This window comes from Anser brachyrhynchus, assembly GCF_964034855.1.
Source record: "Anser brachyrhynchus genome assembly, chromosome: 1".
NCBI classification, from domain to species: domain Eukaryota; kingdom Metazoa; phylum Chordata; class Aves; order Anseriformes; family Anatidae; genus Anser; species Anser brachyrhynchus.
This window is the reverse complement of record NC_137694.1, coordinates 71884420-71908354: the sequence shown is the minus strand read 5'-3', so window position 1 is coordinate 71908354 and position 23935 is coordinate 71884420. Positions and strand designations below refer to the sequence as shown.

Sequence of the window (23935 nt, the reverse complement as noted above, 5' to 3'; positions counted from 1 at the left end):
TATGCTCTGCTGACTCCCAGGCTCTGGACGACATCGTTGTCACTTAGGGCAGGTCGCAGCCTACACCAGCCTAAAACAAGCTGGTTTAAGGACAGGATAGTGGGAGCCTGGGAAAAGAGCCTTTGCCTTATAACACCTGAACTGCACTAAGCTGCCGGTCACGAGCTGGACCAAAAGTTAATGTAAATAACAAGCAAAATAAAATCATGTGGGTTTTCCCGACCTGGTGTAGCAAAATAAATAATGTCCAGCATTGCATTTCTATTGGCAGCCTCATGGCATAGCTTGAAGATATAGAAAGTGCGTGGGAGCCATCAGAGCAGGCTGCTTCATAGGGGAAGGGAGATGGGAATTGAGGGCAACGATGAGCAGCCCAGGATGTGTCCCAATGGGCACAGGCAGCCCCACGGTACCTGAGCAAGGTGAGAAGAAGTAGGCACAGTACCTGAGCAAGATGAGCAGAAGCAGGACCAAGAAATCCCTTGGTGTCCTGCCTGGTGTCACCCACCCGCCCAGGTCAGGGCGGGTCAGAAGCACCAGCGCCAAGCCTCAGGGGGGAGCGGGAGGATGTCGGTGGGTTAGAGGAGGAGGACGGAAGTGCCACCTGGTCCTCAAACCTCCCCCTGACCCCACGGCTGGCTGCAGCACATAGCACGGTCCGGAGACAGAAGGCTGCGGCGGGGCGGCCGCCACCGGGGGTCGCTGCCCGCCGCCTCTTCCCTTTTCCCCGCCGGTCCGGGGCGTCCCTCCCCGCTCCCCTCCGGTAGGCAGCAGCTTCGGCACCCTTCCCGGAGGGAGTATTTCCCCACCCGCCGCCGGGATGATCTCCACTCCATGCCCCAGGGCTGATCGTCCCAGATGCTGGAAGGCTCCCGCCCCTCTGCATGCAGGGCCAGCACCTAGCTGGGCATGTGAGCAGTCAGAGCCTGGGGTCTGCTTGGCAGTGCCCTTGGATTATCAACAAGGGAATTTGAGGGAATTTGTTAACCAGGGATGCATTAGGCACTGCTTGCCGACCTCAAAACAGTCCCTGCTGTGTGGGTATAGAGGGCCCCCGGTGCTGCCAAAAGCTCCTGTAGTTCATGAACCTTTTCTGAAGTTTGGCTAAGCATGGGTTAGATTGGTGCCTTACATAATGGGTCTTTTATTTTCTCTCCTACCCTTCTTTGGTGGAAGGTGCCGTTTCCTAGACTTTATTCAGAAAAAGCTCCTTTAGGTAGAACAAGACTTCCCATCTCTCAAAACATTTTTTCCTCTTTATTTTCCCTCCTGAAAAAAACTAGCTTCTGTCACCAGAGATCGCAAGCTCCTTCTAGTTTTTGAGGGGCTTCTTATACTTTTGGTCCAGCTTGTAGAGTAAAAATCAATCACCACAGGCACTCTGGAAGGCAGCAGGAGCAATGGTTTTATTTTTAAATGTCCTTTTGCAGACTGGAAATCAAAAGTTGAGATATCAAGGATTTTAGGCTGGAAAGTAAGCTGAAACAAAACTGAAAGTAGCTTATAACCAACTTAAATTCCTAAGGTGTGACAAGAAAAACAAACAAACAAATGAAAAGAAATTAAAGCAGATTATCCCCTTTAGAGAACTGCATAAGTCAACATAAAGTGCTTGGCTGGGTATCCAAAGGTAAATGAAACATTTAAAAAGGGGGCAGAAGACACAAGATAGAAGGCAACATAAAAGGTAAGAATCCAAATAATAATAATAATAATAATAATAATAATAATAATAATAATAATAATAATAATAATACAAGATCCATAATACAAGCAAGACAGAGAACCTAGTTTGAGTCATAAATTAAGAAATAACATGAAGGGACTGAGAACTGAAAGAAAAACGAAATGTGAACTGCCTGTAAAACAGGGAATTATACTGCCATTATTCACAATGTTTGCACTTCTCTCCTCTTTCAGGAAAGTCTATTAAAATAAGTTTTCCTGGTAGAAAAAGCAGTGGCAGTAAAACAGAGAAGTACAATGAAGTAATTAAAACACATTAAAACGGCTTTGCATTGCATCTATGAGAGTTTCCCTTTTACATTTATCTTGCCTCCTCTGTGACTGCTTTCAGTTCCGTTTGTTTGGAAAAGATACTGCAAGAGTGAAAAGAGGAGCCCTGGTCAGACAGAACCTTTCCATACACCCACATCTGCTCAGGCTGGCTGTAACATGCTTAGAAACACCTCTCTTCCTAATATTGCTCCATAATGGACAAAGTCAGGTCCCTCCATACAGAGACTTAAGAAATCCAGAGCTCCAGCCATGGCAGAAAATGAGCTACTGCTTTTCCTGTGTGCAGCCAGGACCACCAATTTAATAACATGGGCTACCCCACTCTCTCCTAAATACCACCAGGGATTTAAAAGAATCCAGGTATTTTGATTCCACAACAGTTTGAAAGTATGACCAGGATGGCTACTTGTTCAGGGTATAGGGACACTCAGGGATTGAGGTGAAAAACTGCAGATACTGATGGGAGCAATGGGCTGGGTGAGTAGCTATATTTCAGACAAGGTCATGGCTCCATGGGCAGCAATGCTGCCTCAACACCACAAAGTCTGGCTTTGCCAGTATATTTCAGAAGTTACCCTTCAATATACATCCAGCTCTGGTTGCAGGGTCAACAAAATTGCCAAGTGGAGAAATGGTCATTTTTTTTTCTGTCTCTCATGGTGTACCACAGAGCTACAATTTCTATAGGAACAGAATATATAAAATGGAGCCAAGTCAACACTATTTTTTTTTTCTGTCTCCTCACTTTACCTGGTGTTATAAAATTCAAAATAGCTCCTTAAAAGGGTTTTTGGTTTAGTTCTTTTCCTTGCTTCCAGCAGGCTGCCCATTCCTTTTCTGGGCCTCAGATACTGCTGTTTTTACCCTTCTCTTAGTATTGAAGAAAGCATATTGTGCATTGGGGTACGATATGTTTAAAAAGAAAATGAAAACTGACCTTTTTCAGTGCACAGGATGACAGATTGTTAATAATCCATAACACACAGGCTTTACATCTGCTGTTACTGCTCAGAGGTCAGTTGGCCCTGGTAAAGAAGGAAGGAAATGGAAAGCTTCAGCGAACATGAACAAAAATCTTCTATAAGCCTGTAAAGTCAAAGTGAACTCTAAGTCACTACGCCCCGGAAATGCAAAATTTGGCTGTTTATATTGCTGTTTCAATGAGCAAATTCTTCACTTTGCAGGAAAGTCAGCAGACAGGCGTGTTCCTTACAACACTCGGAGACTAAGGCACATCCATGAAGAGACATCTTCTGTATCAGGAACCAGTCTGTACCCACTGAAACTCTCTCCTCCACAGGTAAATCACAGAATTAAGAATGGCTGAGGTGGGAAGGGCCCTCTGGAGGCCATCTGGCCCAGCCCCTGCTCCAGCAGGGCCACCCAGAGCAGGCTGCCCAGGACCACGTCCAGGTGGCTTTTGAAGATCTCCAAGGAGGAGACTCCACAACCTCTCTGGGCAACCTGTGCCAGTGCTCTGTCACCCACACAGCACAGAAGGGCTCCTGATGTTCAGAGGAAACCTCCTGTTTTCCAGTTTGTGCTCACTGCCTCTTGTCCCCTGGCACTGGGCACTACTGAAATGAGACTGGATTCAAGAGTTCACCCTCTCGGGCTGTGGGATGAGGCTCTTTCCCATTCATCCAATCCCTCCTAGCTTGCAGCTTCATCTACAAGCTTATTTTGAAAATGGAATATCACTGGCATGGTGAAAATCCCTCTTAAAATGGACTTGTAGATTAATTTGTAGTAATTTGTACAGGTAACTAAATCACCATGTTGGACCATAGTAGTTACAATAGCTACAGAAGCAAAGTCCATGAGGGTCAGTACAGCGTCACTTGTTGCAATAACCTTAACTATCTTATCTAATTAATGTTTAATGTGATTCCGGGAAAAAAAAATAGTCAACAGCATATGAAAAAACATAGAATAGTAGATGGCTATTTATAGAAGAAGAGGTACAACTGATTTCAAAACACTTTAAAAACCTTCTTCTGGATCAAAATGATTATTTGGTTCAACCCGTACCATGACAAAAAAAAAAAAAAAGAGGGTTTTGAAGGAAAAAAAAAAAAGATAGTATTCATTCACAAGCCCAAAGCAGCTATAGACTTTGTCCCTTGCCTAGCATGCTGCTCAGCACCACTCACAAGTGCAGGGGGCAGGCCCCACCCTTCCTGCCTCCTATACGTAAGCTGACGTGTTTGAACTCTGTTCACATAAGGAAGTGTACTGGCACATTTTTAATGAAAGTGCAGTGCCATTCTTAGGGAAAGCTTATGTATGTATGTTTTGATGAAAGGCTTAAAATAGTCAATAGAGTAAGTTAAATTCTTTATTTTATTTACTTATTTATTTCCCCTAAAGGGAACTGCTGTGCTTACAAGGCTGGTTCTAACAACAACAAAAAAAAGAGTAACCACTGGAAGAAAAGGAGAAAGAAGTCAGATCATCAGGCACGCAGTGTTGCTGGTGCAATAGACCTGGAAGGTAATAAACACCCTTTTCTTCTCTGAACTTAGTTTCTCTTCTGTAATGCTTGATTGTCCATAATCCAGCACAAGGCTCTTATCTGTATATAGATTAAACTGCTATATTTATCATGGCTAATTCAGAATGATGTTCTTTCAGGTTTAGCTGTGATGTCAAAAAGTAAGGGAAGGTACTGCCCTAGGACTTTTGGAGCTGCCATACAAGCCTTGCCGCTGTTGCCGGTGTGCTTTTGAAAAGAAAGTTTGACAGACCTAGCCAATGACAGCAAGGTTCTTTTTTTTGCCAACCACACTACATTTAGCTGTGGACAACTGAATTTAAAATTTAGGAGTATCCCAGTGAATTTGTGTAGCTAGGTAGTGCATCATTTCTCTTCTAGAGGCTAAGCGCTGGGCAGCCTTTCATCCCTGAATGAGGGAAATACCTCTGGACAGCCACAGAGCAGCAGATAACTTCTCTTTTGAAAGACATCTATCAGCATAGACCTTTCTATACAGCATGCATTGTGTCTATTGCACAACAGTGCTCATGAAAAATCTGTTGTCACTAGGGACGTTTATTGTGTCATGCTAGTATAACACTATGTTTACTAATTCTGTGGTGTCCTGTTCAGTTAAGATTTAATAAGGAGCAGATAATCCTGCAGCTTGCAAGTCATTGCTTTCCATCCTAGATGTGACTGTGTTGCAGTACCATGAGGAGAGATCCTTTCCTGTGGTCTCGTGTAAAACCAACTTTCCACAGCCTCTGTACAGTTTAAAACAGCACAGCCTCTCCTGGACAGACAATACCAATCTGATAAGGGTTTTGTGAGAATTAGTGAGTCAATACACATGACATACTGTTTCAGTGGAGTGTGCTGCTCACATACGAGTGAACTGCGGAGACCCACGATAGTTCTGCTTTTCTCTGCAAGAACTGCCTGTAATTTCAGGTCATCCACACAGAGAAAGGATCTAGCCTGAACTGCTGTTAGAGGAGTCTTGGCCGTTGCTTCCCCTTGCATGGAAGCCTCCAGTGCCAAGTTCCCCAGTCTGCCCCTCTATATGTGAGAGCAGAGCTGAAGGGAAGGACCCACACCTGGGATGAGTCACTGAGGTAAATGGTGGTGGTTTTTAATGGTAAAGTCTTTCTCCAGCATTGCCTCAGATATAACATGGTTTATTCATAACCAGTGTCCCAGGCAGCAACTGCACTTCTGTCTTTGCTGGCTGGGAGAGAAGCAGCAGATCAGATGTGAATAGCTTAGACTAACAATAATTTGGGGGGATCGGGGGGGACTCTTTCACTTCTCCATTCTGCTTCATCTGTTTAGCCTTTCAGAGCAGGTGCTGCCTCCTCTTCCTGCAGAATCACCTTCAGCTGCCTGTGCTTCTCTGAGGTTTACTGGTGCTGGTGAAAGGACACATGACAGAGAACTGAGTCAAATATCAGGTTCAGCACTGACATTGTTTGACCTTGGCTTGTGTGAGGTCCCTTAGCCTTTTGGAGGAAAATCTCCATGATGCAGTGAGAGGAACCTTCCCACAAAAGAAACAATGGGAGAGCTTGCCTGCAGATGCCATGCTTTGTGGGCATCTGAGAGGGAAGGACAGGACACAGTAGAAGGGTCAGAAGGAGAGCAGGGGCTTGGGAAATACGAGTTGGGCAGCCCCAGGTTTGACCATGGGTGGTCACATGCCAAGAGGACTTGTACAGTTATCCACTGTATTCAGTTTTGGGCCTCTCACTACAAGAGGCCCTGGAGCATGTCCAGAGAAGGGCTACGAAGCTGGTGAAGGGCCTGGAACACAAGTCCTGTGAGGAGAAGCTGAGGGAACTGGGGTTGTTTAGTCTGGAGAAGAGAAGGCTCAGGGGAGACCTTATTGCTCTCTACAGTTACCAGAAAGGAAGGTGTGGGGTGCTGGGGGTCAGCTTCTTCTCACAGGTAACTAGTGATAGGAATAGAGGGAATGGCCTCAAGTTGCACCAGGGGAGGTTCAGGCTGGAAATGAGGAGACATTTCTTCTCAGAAAGAGCAGTCAGACATTGGAACGGGTTGCCCAGGGAGGTGATGGAGTCACCGTCCCTGGGGCTGTTCAAGCAATAGTTGGACGTGGTGCTTAGGGACATGGTTTAGTGGGTGATATTGGTAGTAGGGTGATGGTTGGACCAGGTGATCTTGGAGGTCTTTTCCAACCTTAATGATTCTATAATTCTATGATTTGCATCTACACTTGCTGCCTGCTATTAACAATTAACAACAACACAAATAAAGTCAAGAAATAGCATAGCCAAGATCCCACAGTTTTGCACAGTTTTGCCAAATACAGGCCTGTAGCTGGACACCCTCCAAATCAAAAGTTATTTCACCTACTTTTGAACCTTCACGATACACTTCCCCCTCCTTCCCCCCCCCCCCTTTTTTTTCCCCATGTATGCAGACATGAGCCTCAGAGTCTTGTTTTCACATGCCTTCCTAAGAAAGACTGAACAATCACATTGCTAATATGTCTCTTCTTTAGGGTTACTTCTTTGTATCCTGCCAGCTAAGCCTCATATAATGGACTTCTCAAGCTTTTAGATAAATGTCATTGCAGACAGCCCAGGGTGGTGTTATAGTGCTACAAGTTTGGGGGGTATTTGTGTGGCCTTATGGGGTGCACATTTAGCTGTGATGGGTTCTCAGAGAATCCAAAGAGGAAGCCAGGTTTTGTTAGTTGTGCTCCTCACAGAAGTCTGTGTATGTTTTTGCCATTTTTTTTTTATTGTGGCAGATAAATCTTGAACTGGATGGTGGGTTATAGTTTAACGTACCCTTATGAGAGTTGGCAGTTCACTTTCAATATGCTGGGAAATCTCATATGGATGTAACATTTGACAACGGAAAGAAAATGTCTGGAGGAAAATGAAGCAGGAGGGGGTAATACTGCTTCCTCTGAGGCCTGCAAGCTCCAGAAGATAAATAATTTAGACCAGAGTTTTTAAGTAGACAGAATGAGACTATGCTGCTACCCTCTGTCATCTGATCCTCCGAGTTTCTTTTAGTCATCCTAGGAAATAATGTGCAGATTCTGGTTTTAGCAGGACTTCCAAGCACTTGTCAAACCGGATCAATGCTTGCATTATAAAACTTTCTTAATAGAATCTCATTTCTGAGAGAGTTCATGCAAAGTTCATGCTCCTGGTGCAAAAGGCTTGTCTCATCTCTGGCCCATATGAGATAGGATATTAGGAAAATAACGTGGTTATAATGTGAAGAAGTAATTCTAAGGAGAGTCATAAACCTCCAATTAAGATTTCACACTTTAAAATGAATTGAAAAACAGGTTCACTTCTGGCACTCTGCTTTTCAAACACTCACCAGCATTTGGTGTTATCTACTTTTTTTGCTCTCTGTGAATAATGGCATACATGACCAAAACACTGTGACTCCTTGTCCTCTTTTTAGGCTTCCACGGCCTAGCTGGATACACAGGGGTGAAATTTCTTACCAAGGCAGCTGTGCTTAAAAAAGTCGCAGTATGGAAGCTCCCATGTCACATTTTTGCCAAAACAATTCATTTCATTTCTCAGGGATATCCCATCAGAGCAAGGTTTATCTGTACAGCTGCATCTGGTGTGTAAGTGCTTATTTGACATTATGTACCAGGAAGCTGTAATAATACCCCAACTCCTACTATCAGACTGCACTTAGCCTTGTTTAGGACACCAACCTTTGAACTCTTATTTGATTTTTATCTGTACAGCCATCTTCAGTGTTGGTTTGGGTAAAGCAGATCTAAACACATACTGTGTAAGAAATATTCTGGTGTATAGGGCTGTACTGATTATTTTATGCTACCACAAGTTATTCCTTTTGATCTTCAGGAATTAAATTTATATTATTTTATGTAATTAGTTTATAGTTTGTATAGTATTTATATTAGTATTTATTTTTGCTTTTATATTAGTGAAAATGAGTGTATATGAATATTATACAAATTATTTTAGATCCAGTAAAGAGTACCCATGATGGGGAAGGCTATACTGTTTTAAGTAGCTTTGGTGTCTGATCTTAAGGGCTAAGCTAGATCTTTTCAAGGAGAAATTTGAGTTTGAATAAAGTATTCAATAATGAAAAAAAATGAACCTTTAAAATTTTCTCTCTCTTTGTGGATGAACTTCAAAATGAAGCAAATGGCCTGGTTTCTGAGGCAGCCAGGGAAGTGCTCGTTCCAGGGTTCATTGGCCAGCTGAAGAGATCTGCAACAGCCTTGCTTTCAGGTGCCTACACAAGATTTAGGGTGAGATAGAGAGTATATAGGGGAGCCAGATGAAAGAAGAAAGATGTGGCTGGAGAACACTGCCCTGTACTTGTTGCCTGTGTGGCAGAGACGCTGAGAAGTGCAGTGAAGCTTAAAGTGCTGTTTAAGCTACTCTGGTTTGCACTGGAAGATGGGACCAAACAATAAGAGGTCATGGAGAGCTTGCCACCTTCCCTCCCCAGCATCCTGAGGGTAGTATATCCATCCATGCTCCTTTCCTAGGCACAGCAATGAAGAAGCAGCAGCCCTGTGCCTGTCTTCTGTCTTGCATGGTTTCAGTTTTTTTTTTTCCTTCTATTTCTAGCTTTCACTTCTTTTTCTCCATGTGTTTTTTTTCTCGTAACAGTCTCTTGCTGATTCTTGCCTATGGGGCTTTCAGTTTCCCTTGCTGGTTCATTAAAGCTCTTTCTGAGCCCTTGAATATCTGGAGGCAGCAACTTGCAAGAGAGAAGGAACTGACACCCTCTCCTTCATCACCGAACTGCCACCAGTGGGTCCAGCAAACAGGAAGGTACTCCTGGCATGACCTTGTGAGCAAGAGGTCTCAGTGCAGGATGGGACCCTACCAGGACAGGGCCACTGCTGAAAGAGCTTCAAAGGCAACATAGTTGCTTGTACTTTGGATATTCTTGGGGTAAATCCTCACCCAGGTACATAGTCAGGGAACAGTGAGATGCTTTGCCACATGAAGTTAAGTACAGATTTTTACACACTGAACAGCTAAACATTACAACACACTGCTAGGGTAAAACTGAGCAAGCTGAGACCCAAGCTTGCGCTAGGAAGAATATTTCAGAGAGGCTATTGCCACATGTTTGAGACAGGGTGTTGGAGGCTTGAGATGGTGGTGAGTCAATGTTTTAACTTGAGCACAACTGGGAGATCACACTTCGGCTCAATTGTGGACTCAATTAACATAGCAGTTTCCTGAGAGAGAAACAAGCCATCTTTCCTTTTTCTCCCAGCAGATGTGGTGTTTGTTTGGTTGTTTTTTTCTCCATTTCTCTCCATCTCTCCCTGTCACATTATTCCCATTCTTATTTCTTTAGTGTTTTGCTCTAGGCTGTCCTAAAGTGACCGTGGAAGCTAGTGATACTCCTGCACAGTGTCTGGAAAAGTCCATTCTCTTGAGCAAAAAATAGTTTCTAAAATGGAATGCAGACTATGAGCTGCATTAATACATTTAGCAGTTCAAGGTAAGAGGAACCACACTGGATCTATAATGCAACACTCCCAGGTTTCTTCCTCAGCTATTTCTCATTTCCATTTTCCCCTTCCCTTCCCTTCCCTTCCCTTCCCTTCCCTTCCCTTCCCTTCCCTTCCCTTCCCTTCCCTTCCCTTCCCTTCCCTTCCCTTCCCTTCCCTTCCCTTCCCTTCCCTTCCCTTCCCTTCCCTTCCCTTCCCTTCCCTTCCCTTCCCTTCCCTTCCCTTCCCTTCCCTTCCCTTCCCTTCCCTTCCCTTCCCTTCCCTTCCCTTCCCTTCCCTTCCCTTCCCTTCCCTTCCCTTCCCTTCCCTTCCCTTCCCTTCCCTTCCCTTCCCTTCCCTTCCCTTCCCTTCCCTTCCCTTCCCTTCCCTTCCCTTCCCTTTTCATGGTAAGGACAGGGCTGAACTAAGAGCACATGTAAGTCAGGGGTTTGAAGTTGGTCTAATCTCTGATGCTCCTGTGTTTGGTAAGGAAGAGTTTTATTTTTATCTCCTTTTTTTGTCTCTGCTGTGTACTCCTGTGGGAGTATAATTCATGGGACTAGGATGGTTGACACCAGATGAAGGCTTGGTTCTTCAAATGTGCGTATATAGATTATTTCACCCTCATACTTAGGAAAAAGAAATTTTGAGGGTGATTAGCAAAAAAAAAAAAAGAAAAGAAATGGATTGTAAACCTAGAACTTGGAGTTTGAGGGAAACATCTAGTAACTTAAGACCTCTGCACTGAAAAGACAGGTGATCTGAAATGAAACAGCAGCCTGGCAAACATACTGCCTCTGTGCCTTTCCTCCCAGCATCTCTGAAGGAACAAAGTCACCACTTACTGTGGCACTGCCATTGTGGTGTCTGGAGATGCCTGCAGAACAAGGCTGCACTAAGAAAATTGCCTCCTACGGAACAGCTGCTCTGTTGTGTGGCACAAAATGCTGAATTAGGAGGTACAGTCCCATGGGCAGAAATTAAAAATACATAGGGAGCCAGGCATCCTGTTCCCAGTGACTTTCCTTTGGACTCAGCTATATGCATATATGTGTGTGCCTGTGTGTGTATATGCTTTTGTTTCACTCCCAAATGTGAGTCTCTGTTTAGGATTTGAGCATCCTCTTGGAGGTATATCAGCAAGAGTGTTTTATTCAAAGCAGCAAATAGCTGAATGATATTCCAGACAGGAAGAAATTAACTTAGATTTGTTTCTCTCAGTCCAAGTATGTATGAATTTGGTACTTGTTTAAGAGAAGGCAGCGGGAACAGAAGCCTCCTATTTTGGCTTTTTGGCAACAGAGACCCCAGTGACAGGTTCTGGATAAGACCGTAGTTTTGTTTGACTTTGTCTGCATGGGTCATTTAACAGAGATTTTGCAGAGAGCCTGCTGTCAGTGGTCAGGGATGCCTGCTCAAATGCCTAAAACCTCATCTGGCCTCTGCAGAAGGGACCTTTTCAGGAATCAAAGAAAGCACAGCAGCTGGGTGACTGCATCACAGCTGAGCACTCCCATTTCTTCCTTCTGCTTCTCTGGCTTCAGAGAGGCCAGGTGGCAAAGGAGTCTAGTGCAAAGCAAACATGTAAGAGTGTTTCATGCTGAGCAGGATGGTGGCTTGTTCTGTTACAATGCAAGGGGATACCGGGAGATGGAAAAATGTATGTGCATGCTGTGGGATTGATATGTTTATTTGGATAAGTACAAGTTACAATAGTTGTGTGCCACCATCCTATTCCTTGCACACAGTCAAGCACACAAGATTATTGACTCAGGTCCCCTAAAGTGAAGGAATAGTTGAGAACATTATATGTATCATAGTTTTTCCTAATGTTTGTGCTAGTTTTTTATTTCTTTCCTAGTCCTACCTAGAGTACCCAGGGCCCAAACTTGTTGAAGCTTCCTCTGAAAGCAGAATTTGTGTTTAGTTAGATGCTGGCCCTGTGGCATCATCTGAGCACAGTCTGGGCTTTTCCTGTGCAGTGCTTTGATGAATCATTTTTCTTTCCGTCCTGAGAATCAGATATTATTGTTATGATATTTCCTGTTTTCCTGAACTGCACCCCCATTATTGAATACTCCTTTGTATTTTTCATATTTCCTATCTAAGCCACCTGTATGCTTCTCTTTCTCCAGAAAAAAAAATATGCTATTGTTAGGATTGAGTCAGTTTATGTGTTTGCTGAACTGAGCTACTTCTTTTCTTTGAAACATGCCTCAAGTGTTTGGGGCAAATGTTTCATGTTGTAAATTACCTTATTCTCTTGCAGTAAGACCAAACAATGAAGTGTAAAAAGCACTTGGGCTGAGCAATTATTGAAAAAATTCTCTCATGAACCAAATGCAGCTAAGAGCACAGTAGCATATATCTTGTTCCAATTCTTTTATTGCTTTAATTGCTATCTGCGGTGTTGCTCAGTAACCAAATTCTCTTTCTAGAAAACACTGATTATCTGGTTTCCAGGTACTGCAATATTGCCATCACTGAGGTTTATAAGGTGTTCAGTGAAAGGTTCTGTAGAAATGGTCAAGTATTGGTTAGTATTTATGAAAAACAGGCTATTTCCTAAGTTAAAACTAAAAATATGTTCTTGCAGGGACTGAGATGTCTTCGCCAAATGATGTCAGTATGGAAGAAATACCGCTGGAAGACAACGAGCGAGACAGCATAGAATACAAGATCCTGATGGCCTACGCACAGCGGCGGTTGTCTGCTAGCAGATACAAGAAACTTCTGAAAAATGAGACAAATGCACCAAAATCATCATCCTTAATCAGGAGTGAAGTAGAGATTCGCCATCAAAGGGGAAAAGATGGTTCAAGCCAAACATCGGAACTGCAGAGTGGCATGAGGAAACAGCAGAGCAAAAAGAAACCAAAACAAAAACATTTGTCAAGATATTGTCTACCCTTCTTCTGCAGCAGAGCAGAACAGGAAAAGCCCCCAAAAACTTTTGCACCTGAAAGTCACACTTTTGGTACATGCACTGAGAGCCTTTCAGTAAAGACTTATCATCAGACAAGTATGTCTTAGTTCTTTCCATTGCAGTTTGTCCTTAAATCTCACTCTAAATAGCTTAAATGACTCAGGGCCTGTGGAAAGACAGGAAAAGGAAGAAGGCTTTTGTCACTTTTTGCTCATCTTATGCTAGCTCTATTGATTTCCAATTAGGAAGTCGGATTGCTAGATCTTCAGTAGAGCTTGCATACAATATTCATGGTTGTGACTCACTTTTTTGGTTTTCCATCATATGGTGATAAATATCATACAATCATACAGGTTGCTTTTTATAAGTATTGGCTTTTAATTTTTATACCTGGTTAGAAAGAAAATGTGAAACACTGGCCAAACTGAAAACCTCCACACTAAAATCAAGGAAGAGAAGTTGTCTGAAGGCCTTTTCAAAGGGCTTTATCATGGGACATATATTCCACACAAGAAACCAAAGTGCTAGCCTCTGCTTGAAACTCTGATGCCAAGCAGTTTGAGGCAACCAGCCTCAAGCGGAGAGCAGCCCATGTCTCTGGACTCATAATTCCACTGTGTATCTTAAATGGAAACAGTCTTCCACAGTTATATAAATCTCCTTTACATATTGCTACTCCTGCCACAGGATTCCTCTCAAGTACAGATCCTGACTGAGGAGACAGGCTTAAAAAATAATGTGTGGTCTGAGGCTAGGTTGGGAAGGTAACAGGTCTTCATTTTAAGAAAGCTGTGGAGGAAGTATCAAGTCTAAACCGACCCTCCCATGTGCTGGAAGAAGAGGTGTTAGGTAACAGTAATCCATCCTACATTCGGGGTTCCCATCCACCTACACGCCCTACACCCTTGCCTCCAAAGCCAGCCGCACGTAGGGTGCTGCACTGTAGACAAGGATATTTTATATTTTCTGCTCAAGAAAATGACTAATACCTTAACCTCTCATGAAAGACAGAGAGGATGGTGAAGTGTCCCCATTAAGTAGCCATATGGAGTGTATGATAGGTTGTCGTATTGTATTCATATAAATAATAGGGGGTTGTTTGTCTAATTTGTCCCGAGCTGATCCTGTCATCTCCCTGACCTCTTGGTGTCACAGCAGTTGCTCTCTTATTTCACTTCATGTAAAGATATTTCTAAAGATTATCCCCCATCTTTGATTAGATTAACTGTCCTGGACCAGCTCCTGCCCACCAAGCCCATAATTCTCCCTACTGCCAAACCCAGATGCATCTCTCAAAAAAGGGTCCCTGCCTCAGCCTAATTCATTTTTCTAGGGTGAAATGACCATAACTTTCCATGGTCTTGATCCAAGTATCACACTCATTGTGTCCATTTTTATTTCCATTTCATTTTTACATTGTCAAGAAAAGCTCTCAAGAGTTTGTGGGCAACTGCTTAATGGTCCTGCCAATACACGGCCATTGTCCCTGCGGTGGAAGCAAGGCCTCAAGGTAACACCTAACTGTGCTTTGTGTTAACCTCCCTGGAGACAGTGGTTGGCTTCAGATACAGACTTTACCTGCCCTTGAACAGATTGCTGGACTGATTCCTAAAACATTATTTTTTGTAACTTACACTGCTGACAGCTGTGAAGCAAGCTTGGCCAGGCCATTCAGCAGCAAATGACGATGCTCTGGGGGATCACTTGCCTAAAGAGAGAGCCTGCTCTATTTAAAAAAAGTTGTCTATTCTTAGGTTTCCAAAGTCATAATCATATGTTGACACAAAGGGTCTGATCCCCTTCCTAGAAGTTTAGCGGCTCTTTGTGTGGACAAAGAGAAGGAAATGTCTGGGTGTTGGTTCACCACCCTTGAAATGCAGTTTTTATTGGACACCTTAACCCTTGCTGCCCTCACAAGACAACCTGCCTGTGAATTTTGCACGTGCTATGGGTCAGGCCGCAGCTGAGTTTGTCTCGCTGCCTGCTGATCACACAGGAGCTGCCACTAAGGAGAGATCAAGTTTTGCATCCCAAGCTCCATGAGGCTAGTTGTGAAAAAGAGCACTTTCTAGCTGAAGCAAGCCTTGCAACAGCTCTTTCTGCTCTCCTTACTTTAGCAGGATCCCCTGTAGAGTCCCCTCACCAAGTGATGTCTTCAGCCAGTGAGAGTCCTGAACAAGGTCAATACGCAAGGTGGATAAAGCTAGTTTGGCTGCCAGGTGATGGGTTCTCCCAGTATTCACGTCCAAACACAACAGTGTTGAGGACATGAGAAGCTTCTGTGCTAGAGGTGCTTCTGAAGTGGTCTGCTTCTCCTTAGCTCAGGATTAACCTGTGGGAACAAGGAAAGAGCATTCAAATACAGTACCTTTCCTGAATCCAGGGCTATAGATGAACTAATTATGGGCAATACCACACTCATATCAAGGTCTAAGATTCACAATCCTGTAGAGCAGTACTCTCTTGTTTCTTACTATAGGATGTTTATCTGAGTTGCAAGGATGTATTCTATAGGGCAATGCTTACACTTGATTCTGTATGGCCTATGTATAGTTAGCTGCTGCTCAAATACTAGAGAGGGGTTGTAATGCATTACTTACCTCTCTAAATTATTACCAGCTGAACTCATTCAACAACAAAGTCCCAGCTTGGGGAAATATATCTCTTGGTATCCTCTGGGTACTTCCACCTCAGGAAGCATGTAAACAAGTAAATCTCTGAATTATTTCCTGGAAAGATTAATTGCCATCTTTATTTCTCACCCTCCTTCCCAATCAGGTGAAAAAGCAGATGTCAACAACATTGCGGACCACCCTCCTCCCCAGTCAGGTCAAAAAGCAGATGTCGACCACATCGCAGACAAACTTGCCAAGCTTGTTACTTCCAGACCTCAGTCATCTCCTTCAGATGTGATGTTCAAGACGCTGGTGCATTCCCGGTCTCTGGAAGAAGATGGCAAAGATACTGGTGAGGGAAATGAGAGTGAAGGAAATGGTAAGGATGAAGAATTTCCTTCTCGTAGGCAGGTCATTAGGTTGGTATTGCACACCAGGGTGTTTTTTCCAGGTATGGTGAAGCACTCAGGAGTTCTCTGGTAAGATGCTGTGAAGGGGGAAGTTTGTTCTGCTTGGTCCTGCTCTGTTCACCACAGTTCAGGTATTCCTGTTGCTGCCTGCTACTGCAGTTAAAGGGAACATCATTAAAAATCCAGGAAAGTGTGACATAAGAAAAGGAGAACGGCAGCAAAGTGACAGAAGGTGACAGACCAGTGACAGGAGTTAGGGACAGAATAATACACTGGGACTCTAAGGCCAAAGTCCTGTCATAGGGGCAATGATATCTCGGTCAGTCCCTCTTCAGAGAGGGGACAACATTGATCAGCAACCTGTTAAAAGTGTGAACTGATGGTCTTCTGTGGTGTCTGCAGAGGTTTGGTTTTAATGCAAGCTTCCTGGGGATTTCTGGTTGCAAGAAGTAGCCAGCCATGCTTACATTTTCTTTAATCCAGCAAACCCGGAGTTTGTTCTGATGAGTTGCGGAAGGTGTAATTGGTAACAATGAGGGGATTTTTTTCCCCTCTAATTTTAAGTCCATTTTCTTGGGCTTCTGCTAGCTTCCCCTTTGTTCCGTCTTGTTACCAGCCATACCTCAAAGCATGTAGAGCTGGCACTGGGATGCTAAAGCCATGCTCCTTCCCAAACTCTTAACTGGAGCAAAATATCATGCAGATGGAAAAAGACCATTGCTTACTCCACACAGACTAGAACAGTGAGCTTCTGCATAAAGCCTGGATACACAACTCTTTGTGAATTTGCCACAAAATAGCAGCCCTTTTCATGAGTAATTGACAGAAGGACTTTCACGATGATTTGCTATCTGGATCCTACTGGAAAGCAGTGATATTTATGCCAACTCTTCTCTTTCACAGATGAAGAAAAGACAATACAAAAAATAGTTGCACTGTTAAGAAAATCAGGGGATCAACTAGAAGAAAAGGTAAGTACTTCTGTTTTCAGGAGCTACACAGGCTAGAGTGGGAGACAGAGATTACACTTCTGTTGGGAGTGAATGTTTTGTAACCTAGCTCTATGTCTCTATCCTGACCTTCTCTTTCCACATTTAGGGCTTTCTGAAACCTTAACCATTCATTCTGAAACCTTTCTTAAGACCAGAAGACTAGCAAAGATCTCAATTGGGGTGTAGGAGGAAGACAACAAAAAGGTGGTATATTTCAAAGAGACACTTACCTCATTCACATCGAGTTTCATAGGACACTGAGCACCTGACTAACCCCATGAAACTCCTGTGCTTGTGTTAAATTTGGCATATGAGTTTTTCTCAGTGAAGGAAGGGAAACTCTACAGTTTTAAGAATTGCTGTATAGAAAGAGAAACAATTCTGAGTGCATTTTGAGAACTATGCACAAAAGATATACAAAAAGCTCTGCACAAGTCCACTATTAGGAATGGTTGTTTTCTCCATTAAAAATACAGGTACACGTTCTCTAAATGCCCTTCATTAGCTGCCCCTTCTGATCTGTATCAGTATCATCCCACGTTGAGGACATGTTCTGCTCTGGCAGCAGAGAGGTACTTAGATAAGGTAAGAAGTGTCACAAAGATTGAGCAAATGGAGGTTAGGACAGCAGGTGCTGCCAGCACTTCTCATAACCTTTAGTGTCGTCTTCCCACTGCTCCTGCCTCCTCACGTGCAAGTCTCCGTATCAGTGTCACACTTCTTTTGCTTTTTTCTCTCTCTGCTTCTCTCATTCAAATGCAAATAAATAAATAAATAAAAATAAAAATAAAAACCTGAAGAATCATAGTGACACCTCCAGAGTCTGAAGGAACAGCTGTGCAGTGAGGTGTGGGGTTGTGTGTCATCTCTTCCATTCAACACCACAATTAGACTGTATTGCATATATTATCTAGAGATGTTCTCCTTTCCCAGTGGGATAAGGAAACAAATTACAACAGAAGTGGCTCAGTTTAATTGATCCTTATTCTTATTTTCAGTTCAAAAAGGATAGAACTTTCTACCAGCAATTTAAAGACATGCTGTCCTACACCTTCTTTGAGAGGGTCACTGATACATTCCTGGAGGATGTCTCAGCAGTTTCAACAAATGAGACAGAAAGCCAACTACAATGCGCCAAAGTTGCCTTCACACTGGAAATTGCCACCAGACTTACTGCTGTGGACAACCATCCTATGAACCTGGTCATGGGCTTTGGATCAAAGTACCTCAAAGAACATTTCAGTCCATGGATTCGTGACCGGGGAGGCTGGGTATGAGTTTTGCCTCCCTTGACTTGAGCATAGTATAGAAGTACCATACTTTCATAGAACTGGCATGGGCCAGCTGCAAAACAAGGTAAAAAGGTATTCTTTAACACAGTATGTATTTAAGCTGTGGACTTCCTTCCCGCAAGACATCTTCTATGCTGCAAGCTTTTATTTACATAGGTTCAAAATCAATAGGAGACATTAATGGAAGGCTGTTGAATATAAAGCACTATATGGTGTTAAGCTGAGGCAGGGGAAGTTTAGGCCGGACATCAGGAAGAGGTTCTTCACTGAGAGGGTGGTTGCACACTGGAACAGGCTCCCCAGTGAAGTAGTCACTGCACCAAGCCTGTCTGAATTTAAGAAGAGATTGGACTGTGCACTTAGTCACATGGTCTAAACTTTTGGGTAGACCTATGCGGTGCCAGGAGTTGGACTTGATGATCCTTATGGGTCCCTGCCAACTCGGGATATTCTATGATTCTATGATTCCTGGTGCAGGCTGGCTGACTTCAGCAAATAGCTGAAGGCTGGGAGAAACACCAGGAAACTTCACTACATGCTTGCCCTAATCTTAAACTTCTCCCCTAAAAGTCTGCTGTTGGCAAGTTCTGGGGACAATGCAGCAGTTCAGCACTTCATACAGTCTGCCCTTATGGTATTGCATATGTCCACCTCCCTGTACACAAAGGCACCCATTTATCTTCATATCCCGCTTTCAAAGTCAGCTGTGGGAGGTGCCCTTTGGCCAGCAGTGGTGCAGAGCTGCTGTCCTTTGTAGCTCATTTGCCTGGCTGTGTTGTGAGGCACTTGCAACAGAGATCTTAGTCCTTTTGTGCTTCATGAAGTGCTGTAAAGTGTATGTCCATGGGAACAGATGGCATGTGAGGTCAGGAAATCCTACTGGCAAACCTACTGACTGACCCCAGCAGATTTGAATTTAGGATGAGGGTCATCATTGCTTTTCTAATTTTAAGTTTTCTTTCTCTGTTACAGGAGAAGGCTTTGACTTCGCTGGATCAGGAAGAAGTAGAATAAATGTGAGTGAATGCGTTCTTCAGGGTGCATGAACCTTCAGTTAAGGAACATGCAGGATCTTACCACAATCCAATTCTCATGGCTATGTATTTTTATTTTTCACATGGAACGTTGGACTCTTGCATGGCTAAGTCTGATGGGTACAATAGCAGTTCCTCAAAGTTGGTATTGATGTAGAAGTGCTTTTTAAAGGATATGAAGGCACTTCCAACTCCTCTGCAGCATTCAGTCCCATGGACAGTGATTACAGGTACCTTTCTGAGTAGAGGTGCTTGCCACTGCTCCTGCAGATGGATGTTGAAATGCAAACAGGAGGAAAATATCAGTGTGCAGTAAAGAATCACTGGACTGTGATCCAGTCCACTTCCACTTCCACTGAGCTGATAGAAGGGGATGGGGAGCAGAATGTGGCCCTCATAATCCACGAGGAAATGGTTGGTGATCTGCTACAGCACTTAGATGTATGCAAGTCAATAGGGCCAGATGGGATCCACCCAAGGGTACTGAGAGAACTGGCGAAAGAGCTGGCCAAGCCACTTTCCATCATTTCACAGAATCACAGAATCACAGAACTGTAGGGGTTGGAAGGGACCTCAAGAGATCATCGGGTCCAACCCCCATGCCAAAGCAGGTTCCCTAGAGCAGGCTACCCAGGTAGGCGTCCAGACAGGCCTTGAATATCTCCAGAGAAGGAGACTCCACAACCTCCCTGGGCAGCCTGTTCCAGTGCTCCGTCACCCTTACCGTGAAGAAGTTCTTTTGCATGTTGGTGCAGAACTTCCTGTGCTCCACTTTGTGGCCATTGCCCCTTGTCCTGTCCCCACAAACCACTGAAAAGAGGTTGGCCAAATCTCCCACATTGAAGATATTTGTAAATATTAATAAGATCCCCTCTCAGTCTTCTCAAGGCTGAACAGACCCAGGTCTCTCAGCCTTTCCCCATAGGGAAGATGCTCCAGGCCCTGTATTATCTTTGTTGCCCTCCGCTGGGCTCTTTCCAGGAGATCCCTGTCTTTTTTGTACCAGGGAGCCCAGAACTGGACACAGTACTCCAGGTGAGGCCTGACCAGGGCAGAGTAGAGGGGGAGGATCACCTCTCTTGACCTGCTGGCCATGCTCCTTTTTATGCATTCCAGGATCCTGTTGGCCTTCTTGGCCACCAAGACACACTGCCGGCTCATGGCCAACCTGTTGTCCACCAGGACCCCCAGGTCCTTCTCCGCAGAGCTCCTCTCCAGCAGGTCATCCCCCGGCCTGTACTGATACATGCGGTTGTTCCTTCCCAGGTGCAGGACTCTACACTTGCTCCTGTTAAACCTCATTTGGTTTCTTCCTGCCCAGCTCTCCAGCTGGTCCAGGTCTCGCTGAATGGCAGCACAGCCTTCTGGCATGTCGGCCACTCCTCCCAGCTTTGTGTCATCGGCGTACTTGCTGAGGGTGGACACTATTCCCTCATCAAGGTCATCAATGAAGATGTTGAACAAGACCGGACCCAGCACCGACCCCTGGGGAACACTGCTAGTCACAGGTCTCCAGCCAGACTCTGTGCTGCCAATCACCACCCTCTCAGCTCAGCCAGTCAGCCAGTTCTCAACCCACCTTACTGTCCACTCATCTATCCCACACTTTCTCAGCTTGCTAGCAGGATGTCATGGGAGACAGTATCAAAAGCCTTGCTAAAGTCAAGGTAGATGACATCCACTGCTCTCCCCCCATCTACCCACCTGGTGATGCCATCATAGAAGGCAACGAGGTTGGTCGAGCACAACTTCCCCTTGGTGAATCCATGCTGACTACTCCTCATAACCTTCTTCTCTTCCAGTTGCTTGGAGACAGCATCCAGAACAAGCTGTTCCAACACCTTTCCAGGGACAGAGGTGAGACTGACTGGCCTGTAGTTTCCCGGATCCTCCTTCTTGCCCTTCTTGAAGACTGGAATGACATTGGCTATCCTCCAGTCTTCAGGCACCTCTCCTGTTCTCCAGAACCTTTCAAAGATGATAGAGAGCGGTTTGATGATAACCTCTGCTAGCTCCCTCAGCACATGTGGATGCATCCCATCAGGACCCATGGATTTGTGTGTATTGAGCCCACTCAGACACTCCCGAACCACTCCCTCATCAACCAGGGGAGAGATCTCCACTTCCCAGACTCTTTCTCCTCCTTCCAGGGTCCAGGAGTCCCAGGGGGGTGTGGGGGGAGTCTTTGAACCAAAGACTGAAGCAAAGAAGGCATTCAGTATCTCCACCTTCTCAGCATCCCCCGTTACCAGGACACCCCCCTCATTCAGCAGGGGACCCACATTATCTCCAGTCTTTCTTTTACTGTTTACTTAAAACAAACAAACAAACAAACAAAAAACAACAAAAAAAACTTCTTCTTATCCTTTATCCCTTTTGAAAGCTTCACCTCCAGGTGGGCTTTAGCCTTCCTCGTCACATCCCTGCAGGCCTGACAACACTCCTATACTCATCCCAAGAGGACAGGCCCTTTTTCCACATTTCATAGACCTTCCTCTTCCTTTTGATCTTGTTGCTCATCCACACAGGTCTCCTGCCCCCCTTCCCCGATTTCCTACTCTTAGGGATGCACCAATCCCGAGCTTGGAAGAAGTGCTGTTTAAATGTTGCCCAGCTCTCACAAGCACCCTTGACTTCTAGCAGTCTAGCCCATGAGATACCCCCAAGAAGGTCCCAGAAGGGGTCGAAGTTGGCTCTCCGAAAATCCGGGGTAGCAGTCCTACTTTTTGCCTTACTTCTTTCACCAAGTTCCATCTTGAACTCCACCATCTCATGGTCGCTGCATCCCAAGCTGCCCCCAACCTTCACATCCCTAACAAGCCCATCCCTGTTGGTAAGGACAAGGTCCAGAAGCACCCCTCGCCTCATCAGTTCCTCCACCACCTGCATCAGAAAATTATCTTCAGTGCATTGAAGGAACCGTTTGGACTGCGTGTGCCTGGCTGAGTTACTTTCCCAATAGATGTCTGGATAATTGAAGTCCCCAATGAGAACCAGCACCCAGGATCATGAGGCTACATCCAGCTGCTTGTAGAAGGCCTCATCGACCTTCTCCTCCTGATCTGGTGACCTGTAGTACACCCCCACAACAGTGTCCCCCATACCAGGCCACCCCTTAATTCTCACCCACAAGCTCTCCACTGGTCCTTCACCCTCCCCCAGGTGGAGCTGGGTACACTCTAATTACTCTCCTCATAAAGGGCAACTCCTCCCCCTCACCTTCCCAGCCTGTCTTTCCTAAAGAGGACATAGCCCTCCATGACAGCGTTCCAGTCATGCGAGCTGTCCCACCACATCTCCATGATTACAATGAGATCGTGGCCCCGCGACCGTACAAAGATCTCTAGCTCATCCTGGTTATTTCCCATGCTTTGCGCAATGGTATACAGGCACTTTAAGGAAGCAGCAGGTGCAGTTAACCCTAGAGGGACGCAAGAAGAACATTCCAGACGAAGTATCAGGATCATTACCTTCGCTGAGGAGCCCTTGGACGATCCTATGGGACAACTCAGAGGTTTTTCCCTACTATCTTCATCAGTGTCAGCAGTGACAACTTCCCCCAGCCCTTCTCTGTCACTTCTAACTCCCCTCCCTTCCCCCAGCAAACCTAGTTTAAAGCCCTGGTAATAAGTCCAGAGAGCTTGCTCTCCAATATGCTTGTGCCCCACTTGCTGAGCTGGCATCCTTCAGCAGCCCACATACCTAGCTTCTCAAAGGCCTGCCCCAGATCGAAATTGAAAACAAATTATCTGATTAGAGGTTTTAAAGCTCTAGGTGTGACAGAGGAAGAAATAACAGTGTATCATTTACAATAAAGATGTGTTACAGTGAAACTCTTCATAATGTGGAGGCTTGATTTGAGGCCCATTAAGTGAGGACTTTTCGATTTCCATCCCCTGCAGATCCCCAGTGGATGGAGAGGGAACTAGGAACATCTGCTGAAGCTGTAAAATCATAGCATTGCTCCTGTGATTTTCTGGTACAAACAGTTATTGTTTCCTGAAAGGGCTCCCTGCCTCAGTAAGACACCATTCTAGTACAGGTACTCATTCTGTGTGTACAAGCATGTTAACTGTTAATTGTATGAAGAACTTACTAACAAATCATAACTTTGAATGAAAGTCATAAACAGCAGTTTAATTGGAGGTGCAAAATATGCAGTGCCATAAGAGATCAAGTATTTTTCTAATAAACCTTAAAATTTCAACTGATGTATAGCAAACTCTGTTGCTGTTTGGACACGTATGTGCGAAACAAGACAGGGAAGACGGGAGTGAGGGAGCTTTGTTTCTTTTCTTCAAAGGACTGAGGAAATACTTCATATATCTCTAGACTATAAATCTAAGACTCCCTTAGTTTTTAAGGATATCCCCTCTTTCTAATCACTTCAAACGTCCCCAAAAGGAGGGTGATTTGGGGATAGAGGCAAGCACTCACTCAGAAGTTCAAAATGTTCCTTCCTTCCCTTTCTCTGACACCTTTTTTCCATGAAAAATTGTGGGCATTGTACCTTCCTCACACTGGAAGCCGCTGCTTTATTATAAATTTGTTTGGTTTCTAAAGCAGGCTTATGAGCTAGATGTTGGCTCTGAAGCACTGGATGTGATTCCACTTTAATTACACCAAGACTCGACTGTCTGCTGGCATATACTAGTTTGCCATTAGTTGGGCGCTAGCTCA

General features: G+C 44.6%; 1 protein-coding gene across 8 annotated transcripts; it reads left to right on the top strand.

Moving 5' to 3' along the window:
• The first annotated feature begins 657 nt into the window (after positions 1 to 657).
• On the top strand, positions 658 to 23465 carry BCL2L14 (BCL2 like 14). Of its 8 annotated transcripts, none has more exons than XM_080576627.1 (9): positions 658 to 1687; positions 3204 to 3319; positions 4390 to 4512; positions 9864 to 9997; positions 12583 to 13008; positions 15691 to 15906; positions 16841 to 16908; positions 17928 to 18200; positions 19194 to 23465. In XM_080576627.1, the coding sequence occupies exons 5-9, from the start codon at positions 12591 to 12593 to the stop codon at positions 19233 to 19235; spliced, it is 1017 nt and encodes a 338-aa protein (XP_080432753.1). In that variant the 5' UTR covers positions 658 to 1687; positions 3204 to 3319; positions 4390 to 4512; positions 9864 to 9997; positions 12583 to 12590; the 3' UTR covers positions 19236 to 23465. The 8 variants fall into 8 exon arrangements, with proteins under 8 accessions (XP_080432753.1, XP_080432752.1, XP_080432754.1 ...); XM_080576626.1 differs by lacking the exon at positions 9864 to 9997 and having other exon boundaries at positions 659 to 1687; positions 19194 to 19237; positions 23158 to 23465; XM_080576623.1 differs by lacking the exon at positions 9864 to 9997 and having other exon boundaries at positions 660 to 911; positions 1586 to 1687.
• Positions 23466 to 23935: the final 470 nt, after the last annotated feature.

Coding starts and splice junctions, on each gene's coding strand:
- BCL2L14 (XM_080576627.1), top strand. CDS start 12,591: ATGTCTTCGCCAAATGATGTCAGTATGGAAGAAATACCGCTGGAAGAC. Junction 16,909..17,927: donor GGGATCAACTAGAAGAAAAG/GTAAGTACTTCT, acceptor TCTTATTTTCAG/TTCAAAAAGGATAGAACTTT. Junction 18,201..19,193: donor TTCGTGACCGGGGAGGCTGG/GTATGAGTTTTG, acceptor TCTCTGTTACAG/GAGAAGGCTTTGACTTCGCT.